We start from the raw sequence: 18,700 nt of genomic DNA on the forward strand, positions 1-18,700 counted from the left end.
TTTCATGTGGCCATCGAGGGTATCTGTGGTTAATAACAATGATAGAATAAGAAATGTTTAACTTTTTTACTTAGTACATTTCATGATGCAGTCCATGTGTTGGTGGATATTTCTGCATTGGCCGCCACCATTAACACAATTTCCGCCTTCCGGGACATGGATTTTAGTTAAAGTAGTCAGTGATCGATACGACAGATTTTCAGTATTGGGAAAAAAAAGTTATGCAAATCTTTTCTGACATTTTGCAATCTTTGACCAAAGCGTGTGTGACATGACAACAATAACCACGGGGTTTGATCAATTTTAACTGACAACGTTTTTGCTGAACCTGTGTGTATTTTCCATGGATACTTCATCTTACCTGTCTAGGTGAAAGGCAGCAATCTCAGCATTGTGTCTCTCAAAGTCAGAGAAATAGAAAAAGTCTGGGGGCGTCTCCTGTTCACGAGTCTGCCTGCAAGGACAAATAAAATGATATTTAGACAGTGGGTTTGATTGAAACAACATCCCTAAGTCGACAAATGAAACAACGGATGTATTTTTCCTACACAGACAAGTATGGCTTCACACATGTGCACCTTTTTTTTGCTTTGTCAGCAAACCAAGGCCACAATCCAAACATCTCTCTGAACACCCTCGAGGAGGAGAAAGGACAATTTAAGGTCAAAGTCTTCCTCCTGAAGTAGCCATCCCTGTTCCTGCTGTGTATCTATTTCTGTCCGTCTCTGATCCAGCTGAAAAATTGCTTCCCGCAGACATTGTGCTTTTAAAGCTCTTACAAGAAGTGAGAGAGGCTCTTTAAGACTTAAAAAGCTGGCACTGATGGAATAGTAGCCAGAACGGAGCAGGGCAAAAGTGTAAAAAAAAAAATAAAATAAAAAAAATAAATAAAAAAATTGTGATTTTTGAAGTATTTTGTGAGCTATCCTCCCACTTTTCTTTGTTTTTATTGATCACAGAAGCAAGGATTGCAAATAATCTTCAGCTTTCTGGAGGAAGATGAGAAGACTGGAAAATATCTTGGCAACTTCTCTCACTTATCCTTCTTCTTTATTCCCCTCCCTGATCATTTCCCTTCCCTGTGTGACCACATCTTAATCGCTCCACCTCTCCCTATCCTCCTCTGTTGCATCCATCTCTCTCCTCTCCTTGGCTGGCTCGCTACCTCCACAGCTGCGTAGCTGACATGTGCCCCAGTCATTAACCACACCAACATGGTGCCCAGGAGCACATTCACTCACTGAAAAGTCCTCAATTTCCTTCCTCTTGATTAGCCCTTTAGCCATCTTTCTCCACATGATCATGCCCTTCAAAGTATTTGACAAACATAGACAGTTATTTTGTTTGTAGGTATTCTTAATCCTTGACAACATATCTATGACGTCAGCATAGGGACAGTTCAAATATGCAATGGTCCAACCCATCATATTATACCGAGCATCCGCTGTTATTTTTGCTTCTTATGTTGACAAACAAGGAACATATATATCATTATCTGGGGATGCAACTAATGACTATTTTGATGATAGTCATCATCGACTATCCTAACGGTTATTCGACTAATCGGTTTATGAAACATATTCAGTGGCCCTAATTTAGCCATCAGCTTTTAAATTCAGCTTGAGATAATATTATTACTATACAAATATGACTACTTCAATATTTATTCATACTATAACTGTTATATGGTATACAATAATAAGGCTTTTACAAAAATAAATATAGCTATTAATCTTTTGCATGTTCCAAAGCTAGTTAGAAAAGCGCTATACAAGTATCACCCATTTACCATTTAATTTATAATGGATGAAATCACAAGCTGGTGCAATACATTTTAAATAATAAGTCTTGAACTAGTAACAAAACAAGTAAAACAACAATATGTTTGTGCATAATAGGAGCACATTTTGTTCGATACCTTGAAGTCTTTGGAGTTAAGGTTACACAATGTCTTTGAGTGTCTTAAGAAGTAATTACAATGTATTATTACTGTTAATAACATTGATTTAAAAAAAGAATTATAAATTCCAAAACTGGTGCAATGTTATTGAACAAATACACCTCAAATCATCGCAACTTTCGCCATAATTTTTTGAAAAAGCTGCAGAAAAAATCAGCGATTTTGGGCCGCAATGATCACCAAAAAAAGCCTGTGATATTCTGGAGGGATCGACAAATGCTTGTTTGTATTGATAAGTACATTAAAACAGACTTATATTTATCTCAACATTTCTCTCTGGCTCTCATTGAAGGTGGACACTTTCCCTTCCCTCTCCCTTATCTCTCCTTTGTTCTGTCTTGTCTTTCTTGGAGCCGCTTTTTGCACTGCTCTTCACTGATAACTGGCCGCTCAACGGATTTGACAAGATCTTCTTTACGAGAAGCTCTGGTGTGGGTGAAGCTGCCCGTCCTGACGGAAAGTTTGTTGCTGTACACACAATAAACTCTTGGGAAAAGCGGAGTGCTGTGTGCTTAGTAACCCTTTTAGTCGAGGACATTGAAGATATCTACAGTGTTCTGAATCACATCTGGACATCTGCTGATTGGAGTAAGTGTTGTCCTGGTATATCAACAAACTGGAAGACGAAGGCAGCTGTTCAAGGTACCCCAAAGCAGCCACAAATGATTGAAAGATGGGCAGCGCTGTGGGAACTCAGACTTTTGTGATTGTGGACTATATCACAACTTGGACATCATTTTGGACACGCCATCTGCTGTGCATGGCAAAGCATGAAGAATTTGAGAACCAGAAATAAATAGAGTGAAAAGTTTGAATTTGGTTTTGCTCGCTCAAACACAAACATTCAAATCTGGATTATTTCTCGTGGCTGGAGTGACTTGGCTGGGTCGTTGCTTCAAGATTCTCCCAAAATGTCAGTCCAGCAAAGACTCTAAAAATTCCTTCCCTGTGTCTTATGAAGACACGCATGTTGTTTGTTGACTTTTGTTGGACTGACTGGCTGTGTTATCACAATAATACCTTACGAGAGCACCAAGGTCGCAGAACAAAGTCACTTTGCAGGCTTTAAAAACACACGCAAAATACATCCATGGAAAATACACGCCACACACAGACACACGGACCCCACTCTCCACATTCCACACATATAATAGCAAACAGATCAGCGCCCCTGGTGGTGGCAGCTTTGAGCCGGATGACCAGCCCCTTACCCCCTTGTTGCAAGTTTCGGGTTGTATGTCTATATATGGGCTTTAATCTAGGTTTTTTCCCAGTCTCAAATAGGCCCCTCTCCAGGACTTTAGTATGAGATTGCTTTTTTCCTCCTCCTATTTCGAATTTTTACATTTTAAATTTTACCTTTTTTACGGGGCGCTGTATGTCTGTTCTTGGACAGGTTTGTCCTGAAAATGCATTGTCGTTGTACTTTTTAAGTGTAATGACAATAAAGTCCTATCCATCCATCCATCATTTCCACTGCAGGATTTGCTATAAATGGTAAACAGTCTGTATTTATATTACTATACCAGGAATGATATCCAAAGCGCTTTATATTATACATCACTTTCACACACTGATGGCGGAAGCTGCCATGCAAGGCCCCAACCACGACCCATCAGGAGCAAGGGTGAAGTGACTTGCTCAAGGACACAATAGCCATGACTAAGGTGGCGGAAGCTAGAATTTGGCACGGCCATACTACTTATCCATACTACACCCATCTATGTCCAAGATAAGACTCCAAAATAATGTATGGCACGCTCATCAAGCCCACTTATTCAAATAAAAACAACCGTTTAAAGGAAAATTGAGTACACAACTATTTATTTCAGAACAGAGCTGTCAGTGTTAGAGAAAATCCTTTTCGGAATAGGCATGAGCAAACATTCTAGCACAAGTAATTCACTGTCCTTCGGCCTGAATGAAATATTTCACATATCCTCACCACATAGCTGTGTCTTCTCAGGGAGACAAAACAACACTAGAAGCTGCTTATATACACGCCAACAATTTAGAATTGCAATGAGGGGTTTTGTAATCGCTATGATTAAAAGTAGCTTAAGACATAGTTCTAGGAGAAGCCACGTAATAAGGGTAGATATCAGATTCCGATTCAAATGTCACTTAAGTTATATAGAGCAGTGGTTCTCAATTGGGGGTACGCGGACCCCTGGGGGTACTTGAAGGTATGCCAAGGGGTACGTGAGATTTTTCAAAAATATTCTAAAAATAGCAAAAATTCAGAAATACTTTATAAATATATTTATTGAATACAATTTTAACAAAATATAATTGTAAATTCAAAAAATGTGAAATAGAAATGCAACAATGCAATATTCAGTGTTGACCGCTAGATTTTTTGTGGACATGATCCATAAATATTGATGTTAAAGATGTATTTTTTTGTGAAGAAATGTTTAATATGAAGTTCATGAATCCAGATGGCTCTCTATTACAATCCCCAAAGAGGGCACTTTAAGTTGATGATTACTTCTATGTGTAGAAATCTTTATTTTTTATAATTGAATCACTTGTTTATTTTTCAACAAGTTTTTAGTTATTTTTATATATATTTTTCTAATAGTTAAAGAAAGACCACTACAAATTAGCAATATTTTGCACTGTTATACACTTTAATAAATCAGAAACTGATGATATAGTGCTGTATTTTACTTCTCTATCTCTATTTTTTCAAACAAAAATGCTTTGCTCTGATTAGGGGGTACTTGAATTAAAAGCATGTTCCCAGGGGGTACATCACTGAAAAAAGGTTGAGAACCACTGATATAGAGCATCCACCTTCTCCTTGAAGAAGAACGTATGTGTATGGGAATTAAGAATGTATGTCTGGAAGATAAGGGGTGAAGCAACGCCCCTGCAAATCATTCATGGTTGTGAGACCATTTAAATATAATAGGAATATTTCAAGGCCTTCACATATAAAAAACAAAAACAAAACAAAAACAGCTGATGTGTATTACAGTAAGAACACTTTGCACGGCTTCACAAAATGACAAGACTGACACATTCAACTTAATGGCAGTACAGTATATTACTTCCTGACTGCGGCATTGACGGCCAGACCCCTCGGAAAAAAGGAGCTGTGTGCATGCATGCAAATGAGACTCAGAAGTTTAAGAAAACAACAACGAAAACATCTAAAACTCTAATTACATGCAGTGATTATTACCCAAAAAGGGACAAGCGGTAGGAAATGGATGGATGGATGGATGGATGGGATCATTTTTGTCAAAAACGGACACATTTCAGACTTTTGACTTCCATGCTTCTGCGAGCCCTAAAAAACGTTGTCGTGAGCAAAGCGAGGGAAACATACATAAATGCATGACCACATAGTAAAGTCTAGGCTTCATAAATATTTGAGCACGCTGTATGTAGAAGACTGGGAGAAAACAACCAGGAGGGCAAAGATTTTGTACAATATGTACAAACACAGTGGAACCTTGATTGACGAATGCCTGTATTTGTGTTATTTTCGGCTTGCAAACGCTTACATCGCGCCAAATATGCCTCTCTGTGCCTCTGTATGCGGACCATGTCTCGGCATACAAACGCTTCATTTATTTATTCATTCAGTCATTTATTTTGTGTGTCACTGAAAGCCCTATGGGGCTGTCATTTTGATGACATCCCTTCCTGTAATTATGGGCAAGGCCATTTTGAAGAGGCGAAGCCCCCTATGTAACATCTTGTTTACAACCCGTACATACCGGTGCCGCCATCTCAAAAGGGTTTCAAAACCCGCGGCACTTCTGACGAGGTTATTTCTACAATTGTCGTAGCATGCGCCAAGCAGAGCTGTGTCAGTTGGTCTTCGAGATCACTTTGTGTGATCAGAAAACGCTTTAACTGTGTCCAAACTTTCACAGTCTGTACCGCTTCGGGTTGCTGGACAACCACCGACCTAGGATTTTTGCTACATATTTAGCCTGCGGCACCTTCACTTTGAGGATTTTATTAGCGAAGGGGATTTGTTCCTGAGCAAGTATTTAATTGTGGTAAGACCGAATAAGATGCCACAGCAGTGGAGGAGACGGCACTACCGGGACACATGCCGATGAAGGATGGCCTCACACTGGCAGTTTGTGCTAACGCTAGCGGTGACTACATGAAACCACTGCTTGTTTATAACTCCGAAACTCACAGATTGTTAAGCAATGCTACACATATTCCCAGACACAAAGTAAAATTATTTAATTTTTTTTAGTTTGTGTGTTTGTGTGTGCATGTTCATTTCATCTGACCGCAGAAGTTTCCTACAGAAGGTCTTAACTTTGTCTATGTGATGGCCAAATAACCCAGCAATATGTTTGGAGGAGAAAAGGTGAGGCCTTTCATCCCAGGGACACCGTTCCTACCGTCAAGCGAGGTGGTGGTGGTATTATGCTCTGAACCTGTTTTGCTGCCAATGAAACTGGTGCTTTACAGAGGGTAAATGAGACAATGGAAAAGGAGGATTACCTCCAAATTCTTCAGGACAACCTAAAATCATCAGCCCAGAGGTTGGGTCTTGGGCGCAGTTGGGTGTTCCAACAGGACAATAACCCCAAACACAGAGGAATGGCTAAATCAGGCTAGAATTACGGTTTTAGAATGGCTTTCCCGAAGTCCTGACTTCAACGTGTGGACAGTGCTGAAGAAAAAAGTCCATGTCAGAAAACCAAGAAATTTTGCCAAGAGGAGTGGTCAAAAATTCAACCAGAAGCTTGCCAAAAGCTTTTTAGTGGCTACCAAAAGTGCCTTATTGCAGTGAAACTTGCCATTGAAACATGTAACCAAATATTAACTTTGCTGTATGTATACTTTTGACTCAGCAGATTTGGTCACGTTTTCAGTAGACCCATAATAAATCCATAAAAGAACCAAACTTCATGAATGTTTTTTGTGACCAACACTCAATCACAAAAAAATAAGAGTCGTAGAAATTATTGGAAACTCAAGACAGCCATGACATTATGTTCATTACAAGTGTAACTTTTGACCACAACTGTACATTATAGTGTCTTCAAAGTGTGCTTTTTTTTTTTTTTTTTGCAAAATTAGGGACTTTTGTCCAGGCTAGATAATATTATTGTTTACATTGATTTTTATGGGGAGTTCTGCTTCAGCATACCAACAATTTGGTTGGAAAACCATGTTGAGGAACCAATTAAGTTCATGGATAGAGGTTCCACTGGAGAACGATTTATGCTGAGTTATACACTATTTTGCACCGAGCTGCCACCAGAAGCTCCTCTGGTAGCCAAATGGTGCAAGAAAAAAATATATGTGTTTTTCATGCACAATGTGGTGCCGCTGTACAGCCGCCTGTCTGTCCTGACATCAGAGGCGTGATCAATGGCAGCAGGTGAGACATACCGAGCCCAGCGTGCCCTGGCTGACCCCAGGGGGGCCCAAGGTAAACACATAGTTTACACTGGCTGGACAGACACTTTCTTGGCTGCAGCTTCCAAGGTCTCAGGGGCCCCACAGCAGCCAGTGGGGGCGTGGTGGTTTATAACAGCAAACACGGCACAGTGTGAGAAGGTGAATGGAGAGTACAGCTCTTGCGGAAACATCTACCTGCACATAATGTACAGTATACACCATATGTGCTGGCCTGGAAACACGTCCTTTAACAGCATTATGCATATGCACAAAGGCAACACTACAGCAGTGGGTTAGTTCTACCTGCATAGCAACTTTGGAGATGACCTTCACTGCGTCTTTTCAGTAAGTAGCATTCACTGAAACTGTAGGTGGGACGAGCCCATTTAATAGGGGAGTTGTAAAAAACTAAAGCTATCAAATGTAATGCAATCAATCACAAACAAATATCACATTAATCAGGTATGATCACAGATTAATCACAAAATGTATTTTGTCTGCACATACTCCTTTACCTTAACCACAGATGGTTACCTGAAAGGCATGGGTTGTTATACGGTCAGTGATCACATCAATGCATAAGTCCGTGCAAAGATGAGACTCTGGCTGAATCTTCACTTAGAAATACAGCATGGCTGTACTGTAGATTCAAATATTACCAAATGTTAAGCAAATAGTAGACGTGCATTCAAGTAAACCAACTAAAAAATGTTTGTTGATAATATTCTGATAATAAAATTGCTCTGTGTCAAAATGTTGGGGTACTTTTTTTAAAGTAATTTAAAATCATGCACACAAGTAATTTACTGTGATTAACCACGATTAATCAAAACTCATGTGTGATTTTTCTCATTTAAAAATGTAATCGTTTGACAGCACTAAAAAAACATATTACTCAATATTTGTTAAATATTGTGGTTTTAGTTTGTAGTGGTGTATCTGGGAGGGGCCGAGGCCAGACTTAATTTAAATCAAGATTCAAATGAGGCTTCACTGGAAGTCGGTTGTTTGTAACGTCCATTCCACAGGGAAAAGCGACTTTTATTGATTTATTGCCTTTACCCTAAAAGCAGATAGTAATGCACATCATCGCTACCTGCAAGGCTCGAGTACAACAACAACAATGTTTACTTTAACAGCTGTTCTGGATGCGTAGATAGATCTGGAATTAGGGCTTCAATGATTAAAGAGGCTGTTTTGCACCTTGCTCACAGTAACATTTTTCAATGCAAAAATATGACAAGCACACAATTGGCTAGCTTGGGTTACACCATTAGTAGTTGCACAGAACAAATTTGTGTTAAGTGAAGTGAAGTGAATTATATTTATATAGCGCTTTTTCTCTAGTGACTCAAAGCGCTTTACATAGTGAAACCCAATATCTAATTTTTACATTTAAACCAGTGTGGGTGGCACTGGGAGCAGGTGGGTAAAGTGTCTTGCCCAAGGACACAACGGCAATGACTAGGATGACAGAAGCGGGGATCGAACCTGCAACCCTCAAGTTGCTGGCACGGCCGCTCTACCAACCGAGCTATACCGCCCCGGTAAAATGGTTAAAATGGTCTATTGTTTTTTTTTTTTTAATGGATTGGTGTTTACCGCGGTCACTACCCTTGTCTCGTCAACACATATGCATGCACACAAACAAAAGCCATCCCAGAGAAGCAAAAATAATTTTGCAGTCATGTTGGCAATTGGCACCCTCTGGTCATCTGTGTAAATGTAGCAAACAGCCCCTTTAAGCCTGGATTTATATTCTGTTGTTTCGATTAGTCAATTAATGAGCTCAACTAATGACAATTGATAAAATCCAGACCACACGGAGAACCAGGAACTTCAATGTTGATGATGTGCATCTATTAAGAAAAAACAACATTTAAAAAATATATATATATTTTACCTAAAATATGAGTTGAGGCTATAAGACATGCACCTGGGGATAGGTTGATTGGCAACACTAAAAATTGGCCCTAGTGTGTGAATGTGAGTGTGAATGTTGTCTGTCTATCTGTGTTGGCCTTGTGACGAGGTGGCGACTTGTCCAGGGTGTACCCCGCCTTCCGCCCGATTGTAGCTGAGATAGGCGCCAGCGCCCCCCGCGACCCCATAAGGGAATAAGCGGTAGAAAATGGAAATGGGCTATAAATCAGAAGACCATTTTGCTATTTTTTATTATCAAAACCAATATGATTTATAGATTTCTTTCAACATTTAGGGCTCCGCTCAAGTTTGGTCTCAAGGACCCAAAAGGGTCTCAGTCATTAACATTTTAAAAATAAGTGTAGATTATTACTATTACTTTTCAACGCTTCAAAATCTATAGATCAACTTCAGGTCTAACTGTTTTAAAGTTAAAACATTTTTTTTATATATGTTTTATGCCTGGGCAGCACGATGGACCACAAAATGAAGGTCCTGTGTGGAGTTTGCATGTTCTCCCCGTGACTGCGTGGGTTCCCTCCGAGTACTCTGGCTTCCTCCCACCTCCAAATACATGCACCTGGGGACAGGTTGATTGACAACACTAAATTGCCCTCGTTTATGAATGTGAGTGTGAATGTTGTCTATCTGTGTTGGCTCTGCAATCAGGTAGCAACTTGTCCAGGGTGTACCTGCCTTCCGCCCGAATGCAGCTGAGATAGGCTCCAGCACACCCCGCGGCCCCGAACCGGGACAAGTGGTAGAAAATGCCCTTTTTTGTCAAAGACAACTATTTTTTTTTAATGGCAGACACACAAACTATGCTGTGTTTTCCACAAAACATTTTTCGATGTGCAATATTTGATGTCAAGAAATTGGAGCCTTGAATAGGATTAATAATTCATAACAACATTCATTTTGATTCGTTATTATTTTTGGAGCAATGACAAAGTAAAAATAAAAATAAAGAAAACATTCTGCATGGCAGCATTGTGTTATTTGAGTCAACAATGAATTTTTTTTACACTACATTTAACCTGTATGCTCTTTTATAATACTTTTTTTATGTTTTTGGTTTTCTTTAAATAGTATTTTTAGAATGTGCTGCGTGCCGTGAAAACATTAGCTGCGGACCACAAATGGCCCCATGGCCACAATTCGGACACTCAGTGTTATGATCCGTTTCCTAGATCATAATTTGCTTAAGTTTTGATATAGTTGTTGTTTAACTTCTGTTTCAGCACCCCGGTTTTGTGTCTCCTCGATTGCTATGGTTATTCATTGTGTTCACCTGCCTCTGATTAGTGTTCGGGACGCTCACCTGTTCCTGGGCAATATTCAGAGGCAGGTGAACACAATGAATAATCATAGCAACCAAGGATAAACCAAACCAGGGTGCTGAAACAGAACTTAAACAACAAGTAAATCAAAACGTAAATAAACTATAATCCGGGCGATAGATCGTAACACCTAGCTGCTATAAAGTGGGTTTTATCCGATTACTCCATAGAGCAAAAAAATAATCGTAGATTCATTGATTAGTGAACTAATCATTTTCACTTTGTTTCTTTCCAGAGCATTTGTATCCTAGTTAAAATGTATTTACACTTGTACATGCACAGTAATTAATGTATTTATATGTACAGTATGCTGTACCAGCAAAACCATACTATTTTCTCGTGTATACTTTATTTTGAAAATGTCATGTTATGTCCGTCCTGCTGCAGTCGGCAGCTGCAATCAATCACCGGCAATCAGCACAACCGAAACTGATCATCAGGACCACATTCAAAGGTCTGCACAACCTGCTATCCGGGGCCAGAACGTAATCTTCTGTTCGTGTACCGTAAGCCGACTAACCTTGCTATATGCACACTTTCCTCTCTGTGTTTTCCTGCCCAGTTTTTCTTGATTGTCTCGTGTCCTCCTTTGTCGCTCCAACTGCATGGTGTGTGTCTTGTCATTCCTTGTTCCTCTACTTTCCGGACTGCCTCTTGGATCTCGACTTCCCGCTATTCTCCCTGCCTGCTCACGGACCTCAGAGCTTTTCTTGTTCCCTCCTGGACTTCCTCACCTTTCGCTCAAAACACCTGGTAACACTCATTAATTCCTACACATAGTCTCACACCAAACACACTCTTGGATTTTGTCACACTCTATTTTCCTTAGTTTATTCATATTATTGTTTGTTATATATATTGTTAATATATATAATAAAATACATAGAGCTACTAAGCCCCCTTGTGGGTTGTGCCGTCTACTCTTCAGAAAACATAACATTGGCAGTAAATGTAATTATCGTGATGTGGGTACTTTTGTGTAACACCTGTCATAATCATAACCAACGATTTCCATTTTTTTCCAAGTCAGTAATAGTGTTCTGTGCACTGAATGTAGAACATTCTTACATATCTGTAGACCTTGCAAGAAGTCTGCATTCCAGTGTGCAGCCATTGTATTCTATTTGTCTTTGCCAATACAGCTTTTGTTCTGGATCATACAGCACTGTGTGGATGCACCTAATGTTGTGGAGTGTAGTTTGAAATTCAAACCAGCCAATCGATCCGACTTAAAGTCACAGCGGGCTGGCATACCAAAGCGTAAAGCAGGAAAAGATGTACAGTAAAATAGGGCAAGACGATCTTCCGCACGCACACATACATGTAGCGTTTCAGAGCACTGAGATGCGAGGATGAAGGTGAGCTTTAAATGCATGAGGGGCTGAGATAGCAGAGCATCAACACCGCGGGCATGACGGTGGCGATGAAAGGAGGCGGAGCATTGTTTTATCTGGAGCGGAGCCTGCGTGAAGGCTGACCTTTTAAGCAATGACATTTGATAAAGTGACTAAACGGCCCCACCGAGCCGGGCCCAGAAAGGATGCGCCTCCGCATCAGATGCACTGTATGCATGGCTGTTTATTGGTGTCGCCGCGCTGTAATTTGATGTCTGAGGAGTGGATTTTTGGCGCCCAAATGGGAGGGGCGTGACGGAACTATTGTGCTTTTGCACATGGTCGGGATGACATTTGGTTTATGTGAGCGGAGGATAGGGTGGTGAGGGCATACAGAAAAGAAACAAGGAGAATGAGGCTCAAATGATGGAAGGGATAAGTGATGGAGAAAGAAAGGTGCTGTATCATTTTGCTTTTGGTTGTAATGGAAGACAAGAAAAAGGGAAAAGTCAATAATAGACCTAGAGAGGGAGAAAAAAACTACTTAGCATACAAACTGGCAAGAAAGAAAAGGCAGGGAAGAAAGAAAGAAAAAGAGGGCAATTATTACAGAAGGTGTTGCTCTACATTGCATTCAATAAATGAACGAAAAATGATGTCATGCACGGTTAAGATGAAAGCTCAATACATTTCAAAGCACTTTCAATATTTCTTTTTCTTCGTTCAATTATTACATTCCAGACTAGCTCTCGAACATATTTGCAAATTAGGAACGTAACGATAAACAGTAATAATGTTAGTGCGGTAAAAGTCCAGACGGTCTGTATTACTGTTTTAAATACAAAATATTGAAAAACCCGTGCTTGATAACTGCACTTTGAGAAACTCATGGACTGACTGGCGCCAGCACGCTAGCTTGAATGCTAACATGAAAACAAGAGAGATTAATTTTTTTCCCCCATTAAGAAACAATATACTCCAATTTTAAACTCATATAAGCACAATGTTGTTTGAGCAACTGAGCTAATGAATTGTGCACTTTATTTGTTGCACTTGTCAATACATAAATCTTTAAAGTGCTACGGTCAAACCAATATTCAAAACAATAAAAGCTTCGCCATTAAAACAGATGAAATACCAAGACTAAAATACTATCATTGCAACATAAGAAAACGTGCAAAATAGTTGGTTTTCTAACAGTGTGTCTTTTTATTTGAACTATTTAAAAAACAACAAGATGAAAGGATTTCACTGTGTACTTTTTCAACACAATCAACAATACATTGATAATATTGATAACAGTGAACATTTTGGTCTGAAAAACTGTGATATTAAATTTTTGTATTATTTTATCCTATTCTACAAAAGTAATTCACTCAAATTGACATTAAATGCAAAGCCCGAAAGTAATTAAAATGATTTCTGATGAAACATATTTACAAAACCCAAAACCAGTGAAGTTGGCACGTTGTGTAAATCGAAACAAAAAACACAGAATACAATGATTTGGGCTCACATGGGCTCAGGAACACTTGAGAAAACCACTGTCAGTAACTACAGTCGCTACATCTGTAAGTGCAGGTTATAACTCTACTATGCAAAGCGAAAGCCATTTGTCAAAAACACCCAGGAACGGTGCCAGCTTTGCTGGACCCGAGCTCATCTAAGATGACATGATGCAAAGTGGAAAAGTGTTCTTTGGTTTGACGAATCCACATTTCAAATTGTTTTTGGAAACTGTGGATGTTGTGTCCTCCAGACCAAAGAGGAAAGGACCCATCCGGACAGTTTTAGGCGCAAAGTTCAAAAGCCAGCATCTGTGATGGTATGAGGGTGTATTAGTGCCCAAGGCATGGGTAACTTACACATCTGTGAAGGCACCAAAGGCTTAGTTGGTCACATGCGTGGGCAGCACCTTTTAGCTCTTATTTCCAAAATTGTGTACAGTACTGAATTGTGGTTCTTACCGCCCTTATGTGGACACTTATACTGCCATCTGGTGGTGTCAGAAGAGTATAACATACAATGCAATTTTGAAAACTGGCTGTCCAGTGTCGGGACCCAGGATGGACCGCTCGCCTGTGTATCGGTTGGCAACATCTCTGCGCTGCTGATCCGCCTCCGCTTGGGATGGTTTCCTGCTGGCTCCACTTTGGACGGGACTCTCGTTACTATATTGGATCCACTTTGGACTGGACTCTCACCGTTATGTTAGATCCACTATGGATTGGACTTTCACAATATCATGTTAGACCTGCTCGACATCCATTGCTTTCGGTCTCCTAGGGGTGGGGGGGTTGCCCACATATGCGGTCCTCTCCAATCTCCAAGGTTTCTCGAAGTCATCATTGTCACTGTCACCGACGTACCACTGGGGTGTGTTTTTCCTTGCCCTTATGTGGGCTCTACCGAAGATGTCGTTGTGGTTTGTGCAGCCCTTTCAGACACTTGTGATTTAGGGCTATATAAATAAACATTGATTGATTGATTGATTGATTGAAAAAAAGTGTAAAAATAAGAATTAGCATGTCACTAAACATGAAGTACACGTTTGTTACTTATGGACTAAGTACATCATATCAAAAGATGATTCTTAGTTTTTATTCTAAATAGGGTCCAATGAGCCCAAATAGCAAAAAGAAAAAAAAAAGTATGTAAACAAACAACTTGGGACTTAAGAGGTTGATTAAGGCTGAAAGGTACATACAGATTTTGGTGCAACATATGTTGCCATCTAAGCAACGTCTTTTTCATGGACGCCCCTGCTTTTTTCAGCAAGACAATGCCAAGCTACATTCTGCACGTGTTACAACAGCGTGGCTTCGTAGTAAAAGAGGACGGGGAATAGACTGGCCTGCCTGTAGTCCAGACTTGGCTCCCATTGAGACTGACAAACAGTTTCTACCCACAGGCCATCAGGCTTGTGAATGCTAACTTGTGAATGCTAGCTCACCCGGGCCCCCCATTTTTACTTTGTCTTTTTGAACAAAAGACAGCTACCTTGACAACCCCCGAACTGTGAACCATCACTGTAGACACTTTTCACCTTTGATCACTAATGACACTTTAACTGCTGCTGTGACCCAAGGTCACCTCCATATTTATACTGTTGACTGTCAATCAGAATGTGCAATAATATTATGTTACTTACTGTGCCTTGTATATACATTTTAATTTGTTTAATTTTTTATTTTTAGCGAAGTACCGTGTGACTTGTTGAAGGGTGGACTAGCAAAGTAAGATTTTCATTGAACGGCAAACTGTCTGTTTAACTGTGCATATGACAATAAACAATCTTGAATCTTGAATTGAAAATGTGTGGCGCATTATGAAGCGCAACGTACGACAACGGATACCCCGGACTGTAGAACAATTTAACCTGCACATCAAGCAAAAATGGGAAAGAATTTCACCTGACAAAACTTCAAAAATTGGTGTCGAATATTAAATATCTTGTCTTTGCAGAGTATTCAATTGAATATAAGTTGAAAAGGGTTTGCAAATAATTGGGCTCTGTATCTTTCTGTGTGCAGTTTGCATGTTCTTCCCATGACTGCGTGGGTTCCCTCCGGGTACTCCAGTTTCCTTCCACTTCCAAAGACATGCACCTGGGGATAGGTTGATTGGCAACACTAAATTGGCCCTAGTGTGTGAATGTGTGTGAATGTTGTCTGTCTATCTGTGTTGGCCCTGTGATGAGGTGACGACTTGTCCAGGGTGTACTCTGCCTTCTGCCCGAATGCAGCTGAGATAAGCTCCAGCACCCTCCGTGACCCCGAAAGGGACAAGGGGTAGAACATGGATGGATGGATGTATTCTGTTTTTATTTACGATTTACACAATGTGCCAACTTCACTGGTTTTGGGTTTTGTACATGAAAATATAGCAGCACAAAAAAAAGTCACTCAGGCACAATACTAAAGCCTAAGGGTTCAATATATAACTTTCACAGTGTTATCCAGCAGTGTGTATGTGTGTTACTTGGGTTAAGTGTGTCGCCATTTTTCAGTGTGATGGCTTGTCATCGTTCCCCAGGCGCTACAGTGCTCCTCCTCCCCACCTCTTTACTCTATTACCCCTTCAAAACCAAGGCCTGGCATATGAGAGACAGCTGTTTCCTTCCGGCTAGCACATCTCTCTCTCTCTCTGTCGTCTGTGTGCAGTAGGCATAAGTCAGTTCCGAGTCGTGTATATTTTACCAACATTTTTTTGACTTATTGGCTTTTTTTTAAAAAATTTTAATCTCTAAACATACATTTCTTACTGCAATCAAAAAACTATTTTGGCCTTAAATTAAATTGCGAACATACTAGACAACTATATATATATATATATATATATATATATATATATATATATATATATATATATATATATATATATATATATATATATATATATATATATATATATATATGTGTGTGTGTGTATTCTGAACTTATTGATCATCTTTTTCATCTCACAATATGAAATACAACTTACTTCACTATGTATTTGTTCTTACAAATGTATTATTAATGCAGTAAATGTTGCACAAATTGAGAAAAGGAAGTGTTAGTAATTGCAATGCCAATTTGCTATGCCCTGCTTCTTCCTACTCCTTTTCGAACATGTTGAATAGAGGAAGTGGAAATTGTGATGTGTCATGTTGTAATTGTATGCATGTTTGAAAGACACTTAAAAGATACATCATATTCAAACACAGTGTTATTGTGCAAAATGTGTGTAATGTTACAGTGTCAAAATATATTAATATACTTGTGTTTTTAATGAATACTTACTGTATGCCTACTTTGCGATTGATTTCTGATTTAAAGTGATTTCTGAGGTGGCACTTGGTGAAAAAAATATAAGAACATCTTGAATTAGAGCATTTCCGGGTAGTTTCTGTTCACTCACTTTCAGGCAAATGCTATAATACTGCTGGAGGTATTTCATGCTTTATGATGATATAAATACAGTATACTGCGCCACAGTCCAATAGGCAGGACAAACGCATGATTTGCACATGTCTCAATAAGTATGAATAAACACAAATTAAATAAAATGAATCATGCATCAAAGAATATTTCTAAAGAGAGTACATCCTGTATTAAGTTTAGTCTTTGTCTCCCGAGGGGCCAAATGCATGCATAAATGCAGACATTCTGACTAAATGCCCCCAGAGTACAAGCATTTCTTCTTTATTCTGCCACTTCAAAGAGGACTGAGCGCCACAAAAAAGGGGAACATAGCTCTGAATGAAAATATAGCCATTAGATGTTCAGCATGTGGCAAGACAACATGAAGAGCTGTAAGTGGAGGAGTAGGAGGATGGAAGAAGGATGCACAAGTAGATTGTTATTGAGAGGCTTTTTGGATGATGGGGGAGCCATTAATCTATGTCTGAATGGATTTGTATTGTCATCCTGTGCATTAATCCCTGCAGAGAGCCGTGCATGCAGAAACCAACACACACATCAGGAGCTATGACACTCCATCAGGCTTCTCAGCTGTTGGTCATGCCATCCGGTAAATATCTGGCGCAGATAAACAAGCCGTGAAGATGAAGCCATCATCACAACATAACCTGATAAAGATACAATGACAACGCCTTATCGGCGCATGACGGCACACACACTTCTATGGTGCCTCTCATCTCAACTGTCTCACTTATCATCCATAATATAATGATAGTGATAATAATAATAATAATAATAATAATAATAATAATAATAATAATAGTAATAATAATAATAATAATAATAATAATAATAATAATATGGACATTTTAGTATTTTGGAAATTCCACTATAAACCACTGAACATTCAGGGAGTTTCACCCAACCTAAAATAATATTTAAAAAAAAATAACACTTCATTTATTGCAAATTTTTCCCATAGTCGCCCAAAGAAATTAAGGTAAATATCAATCCTGAGTAGGTAGAATAACAACAAATAACCAATAATGCAACATACTGAAAGGGTAAACTCTTTTTGAGCTTACCTGCTCATATCTCATTCTAAAAATATGTTAAAAAAAAAAAGAAAGTGTGAATTTTGTAAGTTTGCATTGCAGTCAATGCTATTCCAATAGGTGGCAGTAATACGTATTACAAAGTATTACACACAAATAAAGTAGAAGCTGATTTTTACACAATGGATCAAGAAAAAATGCTGTCTCTGGATTATTTTTTTTTATCCCCCACCCCTTCAATCGGTAGTTTAGGTCTAAAAGGAAAAAGTGCTTCTTTGCTATCACTTTTACCATCATTTTTGTACATATCGTATGTGCTGGTGTTGTTCTATTGTTGTTGTTGATTTTGTTGTTATTGTTGTGTTTGCTGTTGGGTTTTTTGTCTCTCTGTCTAATCCCCCTCCTGTCCCCACAATTTCCCCCTCTGTCTTCCTTTTTTTCTCTTTCTATCCCCTCCTGCTCCGGCCCGGCTGCACCAAATAATAATAGGAATACATTTAATGATGTCAAATAAGGAAACAAGAGAAGCGACTTGTCCAGGGTGTACGCCGCCTTCCACCCGATTGTAGCTGAGATAGGCACCAGCACCCCCCGCGACCCCAAAAGGGAATAAGCGGTAGAAAATGGATGGATGGATGGAAACAAGAGAAGTATCCTACAATTCTGTTTTGTAAAGTAATTCTCAACAGCCGATATGGGCATTTACATCAAATACCGTATTTTTCGGATTATAAGTCGCAGTTTTTTTCATAGTTTGGTCGAGTGTACGACATATACTCCGGAGCGACTTATGTGTGAA

General features: G+C 39.3%; 1 protein-coding gene across 1 annotated transcript in view; it reads right to left on the reverse strand.

Moving 5' to 3' along the window:
- The window catches only part of fam20cb (FAM20C golgi associated secretory pathway kinase b), a 137,310-nt gene that overhangs the window by 23,475 nt on the left and 95,135 nt on the right, over positions 1 to 18,700 (reverse strand). Inside the window, exon 4 of the mRNA XM_061909068.1 lies at positions 362 to 454. Coding sequence (XP_061765052.1) covers positions 362 to 454 — 93 coding nt within the window. The remainder of the gene's footprint in view (positions 1 to 361; positions 455 to 18,700) is intronic.

This window comes from Nerophis ophidion, linkage group LG08 (assembly GCF_033978795.1).
Source record: "Nerophis ophidion isolate RoL-2023_Sa linkage group LG08, RoL_Noph_v1.0, whole genome shotgun sequence".
Classification (NCBI taxonomy): Eukaryota; Metazoa; Chordata; class Actinopteri; order Syngnathiformes; family Syngnathidae; genus Nerophis; species Nerophis ophidion.